Below are 8,411 nucleotides of genomic sequence, written 5' to 3'. Positions count from 1 at the left end.
ATCACTGCCAGACTGCAGCTCCATATGTCTCCTTTTTTGGTATTTTCATGCAAATTCTTCTGCTAGTCAGAGTTTAGTCCACTTCTATATCCTTCCCTTCAAAGCTCAGGGGTCCAGTATTATCTTCTGTATCTGCGTTAATTAATTGGTTCCCCTTTTCTTTGTTGAAGAGGGTTTGTGCAGTCTTTCTGCCTATTCCACCATCTTACCGGAATTCCCCAACGTTCATTACTGTAGATATTTTAACTATTAGCAATGTACTTTAACACTTCATCTGGCCCAACCTGAGGCTTTAGACATACCTAAATCTTCAATTCAATGAGTAGATATTAAAATGATCACTTTTTTATAGAGGGCTGAGTCAGGTTTAATAATCTGTCAATGCCAGGACTAGGTAAGTGTCAGGACCAGGTCTGAAACTGAGATTTTTTTTTTTGGTGATTCCAGAGCCCATGTTCTTAAACTACATGCAGTATCACCTCACCACCTCAACTCAGGTCCTAATTGAATCAGTCAAAACTACCACAGTAGTCCTAACTTATGCAGCTACAACTCACCTTCACACCCCTTCAAATCAATCTTCTTTCTACCCAGTACATTAATGGTTCCCCAATATCCTGCAAATTAAGCCCAATCTCCCTAGCCTTTTTTTCAAGGCTGTATCTAATTTGTATCTAAGCTTAAAAGTATTCCCTCAAACTTTAATCTTATTACTATGCTATCTGGATGTTTTCTACCATTCGTCTGTCAGTTTGTCATATTGTGGTGGCTTGCATGTTGCTGTGAGGCTGGAGGCTATGCCACTGGCATTTCAAATACCAGCAGGGTAACCCATGGTACACAGGTTTCAGCAGAGCTTCCTGACCAAGACAGACTGGGAAGAAGGACAGGGCCATCAACTTCTGAAAAACTTGGCCAGTGAAAATCTTATGAATAGCAATGATGACACTGTCTGATATAGTGCTGGAAGATGAGCCCTTTGGGTTGGAAGGCACTTGGAGTGCAACTGGGGGAGAGCTGACGCATTAAAGGACCTTAATGACGTGGATGGAGTATAGCTTTTGGGACCTTCACCGGCTGATGGGGATGACTCCAAACATGAAGAAATAGCTCCAAACATCCATTAATAATCCAAATGTGGAATGTATGAAGTATGAATCTAGAAAAATTGGAAGCTATCAAAATTGAAATGGAACAAATAAAGATCAATATTCTAGGCATTAGTGAGCTGAAATGGACTGGTAATGGCCATTTTGAATCAGACAATCACATGGTCTACTATGCCAGGAATGACAAACTGAAAGAGAAATGGTGTTGCATTCATCATAAAAAACAATGTTTCAAGATCTATACTGAAGTACAACGCTGTCAGCGACAGGACCTACAAGGAACCAGTTACTACTACTATTATTCAAATTTACACATCAACCACTAAAAAGCATAGTCTGAAATTGCCCAAACATACAATCAAGATGTATTGATTATTGCCAGTGATTGGAATGTGAAAGTTGGAAACAAATCACTGGTAGCTGGAAAATATGGCCTTGGTGACAGAAATGACACCATAGATCGTATGACAGAATTTTTCAAGACCAGTGACTTACTTGCTGCAAATATCATTTTTCAACAACATGAATGGCAGCTATACACATGGACCTCACCAGATGGAATACACAGGAATCAGATCAACTACATTTGTCGAAAGAGGTAATGTAGAAGCACAGTATCTTCAGCCAAAATAAGACCAGGAGCTGATTGTGGAACAGACCATCAATTGCTCATATATAAGTTCAAGATGAAGCTGAAGAAAATTAAAACAAGTCCACAAGAGCCAAAATATGACCTTGATTATATTCCATCTGACTTTAGAGACCATCTAAAGAACAGATTTGATACACTGAATACCAGTGACTAAAAACCAGATGAGTTGTGGGATGACACCAAGAACAACATATATGAAGAAAGCAAATGGTTATTAAAAAGATAGGAAATGAAGAAAAGGCCAAAATGGATGTCAGAAGAGACTCTGAAACTTGCTCTTGAATGGAGAGTAGCTAAAGAAAATGGAAGAAATGACAAGATAAGAGGTGAACAGAAGATTTCAAAGAGCAGCTTGAGAAGACAAAGTCAATTATTATAATGAAATGTACAAAGACCTGGAGTTAGAAAACCAAAATGGAAGAACACACTTGGCATTTCTCAAGCTGAAAGAACTGAAGCAAAAATTCAAAATTCACGTTGCAATACTGAAAGATTCTATGGGCAAGATATTGAATGATGCAGGAAACGTCAGAAGAAGATGGAAGGAGAGATCCACTGGATCTGCTGACTCAGGATCATAGTCCTGGGGGATACCAGACTCAACTAGCACACAAAAAATATAAAACTCTTGTTCCACAACCCACTTTGGTGAATAGCAACTGGGGTCTTAAAAGCTTTTGAGCGGCCATCTAAGATGCAGCTAATGGTTTCCTATTGTCAGAAGCGAAGAAGAGTGAAGAATACAAAGGGGAGTTGGAAACAATCAGCCCTAGGACATGATGGACCTCAAGACCAGAACTAGATGGTGCCTGGCTACCAATGCCAACCACTTGGGAAGGGATCAAAACTGGCGATCCTGGATATATGAGGAGGAAAAACGTGGAACAAAATCCAAAAACACAATTACCAGAATTACTGGTTGGATGGAGTCTGGTGGGATCCCCAAGACTATGGCCCTAGAATACACTTTGGGCCTGGGATAAAACTCACTTCCAAGGGCTGGCTCTTAGTTCAACAGTACATAAGACTTACATGCATAACACTCAACCCAAGGCAATGCACCCACTCACTCTACAGAGATATATCCCTTGGAGCAATTGGCCATGGGGCACCAGAGGGGCAACATTAACATGGAGGAAAAACTGGACAGACAAGAGTGCGTAACTAAGAAGGGCACGGGAGGGGGGTTCCCTACTGGAAAGGGAGAGGAGGAGAGTGGGTTAGGGTAGGGGATGGTAACTGGGGAGTGAAATCAAAGGTACATGAAATGTTGAATGTAAAACAAATTCTGCTCTTTAAATTTGTACCTAAAGCACAATAAAAAAAAAATAAAATAAAGAAGATGATGACGGAAGGAATACACAGAGTCACTTTACCAAAAAGAATTGGCTGATGTTCATCCATTTCAGGAGGTGGCATATGATCAAGAACCAATGGTAATGAAGGAAGAAGTCCAAGCTGCATTGAAGGAACTGGCGAAAAACAAGCCTTCAGAAATTGACAGAATACACTGAGATGTTTCAACAAATGGATGCTGCCCTGGAGGCATTTACTTGTTTATGCCAAGAAATTTGGAAGATGGCTACCTGGCCATCTGACCGGAAGAGATTGCTATCTGTGCTTATTCCAAAGAAAGGTGATGCAACAGAATGTGGAAATTATCAAACAATATCATTAATATCACACACAAAATTTTGCTGAAGGTAATTCAAAAATAGTTGCAGCAGTATACTGACAGGGGACTTCAGAAATTCAAGCCTGATTCAGAAGAGGATGTGGAACAAGGCATATCATTGCTGCCACCAGATGGATCTTGGTTGAAAGCTAAGACGTTTACCGTATGTTTTTCATTAATAACGCAAAAGCATTTCTGTGGATCATAACATATTATGGGTAATACTGAAAAGAATGGGAATTTCAGAACATTTAATTGTGCTCATGAGGAACCTGTACAGAGACCAAGAGGCAGTCATTTGAACAGAACAAGGGGATACTGCATGGTTTAAAATCAAAAAGGGTATATGTCAGGGTTGCATTCTTTCACCATGCTTACTCAATCTGTATGCTGAGCAAATAATCCAAGAAGCTGGACTATATGAAGAACAACACAGCATCAGGATTGGAGGAAGACTCATTAACAACCTATGATATGCAGATGACACAACTTGCTTATTGAAAGTGAAGATGACTGGAAGCACTTACTGATGCAGTTTAAAGACTACAGTCTTCAGTATGGCTTACACCTCAACATAAATAAAACAAAAATCCTCACAACTGGACCAATAACAACATCATGATATATGGAGAAAAGACTGAAGTTGTTAAGGACTTCATTTTACTTGAATCCACAATCAATACCCATGGAAGCAGCAGTCAAGAAATCAGACTTTGTACTGTGCTTGGCAAATCTGCTGCAAAAAAAACCACCTCTTTATAGTATTAAGAAATAAAACATCACTTTGAATACTAACATGTGGCTAACCCAAGGCATGGTATCTTCAATCATCTCACAAGCATGTGAAAGCTGGACAATGAATAAGGAAGACGAAGAACTGATGCCACTGAATGTGGTGTTGGTGAAGAATACTGAAAATACTATGGACTTCCAGAAGAAAAACAAATCTGTCCTGGAAGAAGTACAGCCAGAATATAACTTGGAAGCGAGAATGGCTAGACTTAGTCTCACCTACTTTTGTCATGTTGTCAGAAGGGACCATTTCCTGGAGAAAGGTGTCACGTTTGGTAAAGCAGAAAGTCAGTGAAAAAGAGTCCACTTAAAACTTGTCTCTCACTGTGAACTACTGGTTCAACATTGTAGATGGGGTCTATCATTCACAAATGTTGTTTTCAACACATACACTAATATATTAAAAAAATATTTGCTGAGTGCCTACTGTGTGCCAGCCACTATACAATGCCTGAAAAATATCTGGCATAAACAAATATCAGAACAATACATATTCCAGTGAGACGACACAGACAATAAACAAAAGAGTAAAATACAGATTATTTCAGGTAGCAAAAAGTTGATATGAAGAAAAAAGCAAGAATAGAAGGGAGAGATAGGGTGTGCTGGCAGTGGGGTATAGAAGAAAGGTTGCTATTTTAAATGGAGTGGTCAAGGAAAGCCTCACTCATTTGGAGTAGAGACCTGAATGTGGTGAGGGAGCTAACCATGCAGATATCAAAGTAGGCATACTAGGCAGAGGGAATAACAAATACAAAGGTCCTAAGACATAATATTATCACCTATTCCACTTTTCACACTAAATCTGAAGCATCAAAACAAGTATTAGTTAATCTTATATCTATATCTTGGCCTGGTGCTTCAAAGATCTTGACACTAATATTTCAAGTAGCAATGCCAACAGGAGTAAAATAACAAAGGAAAACATGGAAAAATGGTAGTCAGTGGATTCTGAGGTAACTATATGGTGTAAGTAAATTATCAATTAATTACTCATCAATAATTCTTTCTGCAAAGTTATTAAGCTGTGCACTTTTCTATTTCAAAAAGAAGAAACTAAGAATTATGAAGGCTATATATTGATTTCAAGAATTCCAACCAAACTCACTGCCATTGAGTCGGATCCAACTCATAGCGAACCCTCCTTGGGTTTCCGAGGCGGTATCACTATGGAAGTAGATTGCCCAATCTTCCTTCCGAGGAGTGGTTGGTGAGTTTGAACCGCTAGCCTCTTGGTTAGCAGTGAAAATGCCTTAGGCACTATGCCACCAGAGCATACCCAAGAATTACTCTGGTTTAATAAATTTATTTCAAAACTGAAGAAGTCACTTTACTATTGTTTGTTGTCATCGAGTCAGCTAACTCATGGCAACCCCTATGTGTAACAGAATAAAACACTGCCCATTTCTGTACCATCTTCATGACTGTTGTATTGTGGCCACCGTACATTTTGAGTATCTTTCAACTGAAGGGGCTCATCTTCCAGCACCATATAGGACAATATTCTGTTGTGATCTATAAGGTTTTCGCTGGCTAATTTTTGGAAGTAAATTGATAGGCCTTTCTTCCTAGTCTGTCTTAGTCTGGAAGCTCTGCTGAAACCTGTCTACCATAGGTGACCCTGCTGATATTTGCTATACTGGTGGCATAGCTTTCAGCATCACAATGACACACAAGCCACCACAAGATGACAAACTGATGGACGGATGATGGAGTCACTTTACTAGCTATCTGAGAAATCTTTCTAATGTTCAAATATCATTGGAGAACTTTATGTTTGTTCTTAGTTTACAATGCAAATACATGCAAGAAATATTCATCTTAATGTCTGTGATCACTGAAACCAATTTAACCAAAGATAGTCTATTACCTCCTTTGATCTAGGAATGTTAACAAACAGAACTCTGACATTTCCTGTAGCAATCATTTACATTTCCAAACTAGGTACCCCAACATTAGGTTAAAAATATTTATCATAATTTTCCAAAAAAAAGAATGAAAAAGATCAAATGGTTACCTGGGAGTTGCTGAATTTTTCTTAAAAATGTAAAACCGTTTACTTGGATTGATGCTATGAGAGCTGGAGAGAAAAGAGACAAAAGAAATTTGATTAATTTCTTTTACAGTAAGTCATAATATTTGCTAATAATATATTTTGCTACTTCCGTAGTGATACTGCCTCGGAAACCCAAGGAGGGGTCGCTATGAGTCGGGTTTGAATCGACGGCACACAACAACAACATAATGTGAACTGTTAATAATAATCATCACTTTCTTACCTTAATATGGTGTTGTGTGTGTGTGTGTGTGTGTGCACGTGTGCGCGCATCATCTGAAAGATCTTGGAATTAAACAGTACCCAAGCTAAATGCCACTGTTTACCATCTGTAAAATCAAACACTTCAAAGAATTCTTTGCAATTACTAGAACAGCATTTAAAGGAAGCAAATTAGCAAGTAGAGATCACAAGTTAAAACAATGCTTCTCCAAAACACGGAACAGAAAACCATGAAACAGAAAACCATGAAACAAACTTTGTAGTCAATGACAATAGCTTTTATACCCTCATCAGAAAGCCAGGTGGATTTAGCCCAGCACAGTAGTACTAGAAGTGTGGTAAATGGACCGGCAGCATCAGCATCATCTGGGATCTTATTAGAAATGCAAAGTCTCAGGTCCCACTGCAAACCTACTAAATGAATCTCTCTCAGGCAGTGGGGCTCAGGAATCTTGTATTTTTTAAAAAAATTATTGTGGTGAAAATACACACACCTCAACACTTGCCAATACAATAACTTCAGTAACACTGACTACAGTTTTCATGTTGTGCTGCCACTATTGCTATACTTTTCCAAAATATTCCAGGAATCTTTTTAAACAAGCTTTTCAGGCTATTCTTTTGCAAGCTAAAGTCTGAGAAGTATTAGGCCTAGCTTGGATTTACCACATTCACATTTAATGATTAGGGCATGACTGATAAGCTTTAAAGGGGTAGTTTTAGCTAGTAAGTAGGGGTGATATTCCAATTGTAAAAGGCAAAGAAATAACAAATAAGCTATTTACAGATGTTGATGGTAAAAGAAAAATAAGAAAATAAGAAAAATAAAGGCAAACCTCTCTCATCCCAAAAAAAAGGTACCTGAAAATATTTGTAGGCAGAAGGAATGTGGTAGAGACAGAGATGAAATGAAGATGAAGGGAATGGAGAAGAGGGGGACAGAGTTAATTTTGAAAAAGTGGGAGATGTTTGTTTTCTGAGATTAACATCCTGATGACAGTAACAGAAAAAAAAATGAAGTAAGAAAAAAGGTAATTTGGGGAAAGATGAAAAAGATAAACTGAGTAAATAGTAGACAAGGTTAACAACTGAGACAAGAATAAAATCTTCATGTTACTGAAAACGTTTTACAGATGTTGTAGATTAAAATAAAGGAATATTTACCCAAATCACAAATGAAGTTAAAAAAGAAAAAGAGGTATTGAGAAAGATCAAAAAGGCGAGCAACCTGGAGTAAACGCTGAGGACACGCAGGATTCCAAGACAAAAGAAACTCCAACCCACTGCCATCGACTCAATTCTGACTCATAGCAACCCTATCGGACAGAACTCCATAGGGTTCTTTATGGAAGCAGACTGTTTCATCTTTCTCCTGCAGACCAGCTGGTAGGTTTGAACTACCAACGTTTTTGGTCAGCAGCCGAATGCTTTAACCACTATGTTATCAGAGCTCCTCAGAGAAAACAAAGCAGCATTCAAAACAGGCTACCTAGAGGTGAGGTTAACTATGAAGTTTGGTGGTGCTGCTTAACTTGAGAGAGGGATTGAGGCCCTGAAAGTCATGGGGGAATGAAAATTCTAAATGAATGAATACTGTATATGATGAGGTTAAAAGGAGACAGCGGTAAGAAAGGGGTACAATAAGTCACAGGTGGATGTGAAGTGCTGGCAATAAAAGAAGTCAGGCTGATCATCAAGGGTGGGGGAACCTGTGAGACAGATGCTGAAGCCATCAAAAAAAGGGGTGGGTGGGTGAATCCTTTAAAGTGGTAGCTAAAAGTAACACAGAGGCCATGATAGGCAAATCATGGGAAGAAAATCACTTTTCTTAGTTGTATCTTATTTCTGGAACAACCTTAATTTAAATAATTTATCAGATTTATACTTGAACAATTTTTAGCTACT

General features: G+C 38.5%; 1 protein-coding gene across 1 annotated transcript in view; it reads right to left on the bottom strand.

Annotated features, from left to right (window-relative positions):
• The window catches only part of ZNF280C (zinc finger protein 280C), a 66,956-nt gene that overhangs the window by 6,327 nt on the left and 52,218 nt on the right, over positions 1-8,411 (bottom strand). The window contains exon 15 of the mRNA XM_007955758.2: positions 6,246-6,308. Within this exon, the coding sequence (XP_007953949.2) occupies positions 6,246-6,308 (63 nt within the window). The remainder of the gene's footprint in view (positions 1-6,245; positions 6,309-8,411) is intronic.

This window comes from Orycteropus afer, unplaced genomic scaffold (genome assembly GCF_000298275.1).
Source record: "Orycteropus afer afer isolate SDZICR_OR568_19922 unplaced genomic scaffold, OryAfe1.0 scaffold00538, whole genome shotgun sequence".
NCBI classification, from domain to species: Eukaryota; Metazoa; Chordata; class Mammalia; order Tubulidentata; family Orycteropodidae; genus Orycteropus; species Orycteropus afer.
This window is presented reverse-complemented; position numbering and strand designations above follow the sequence as displayed.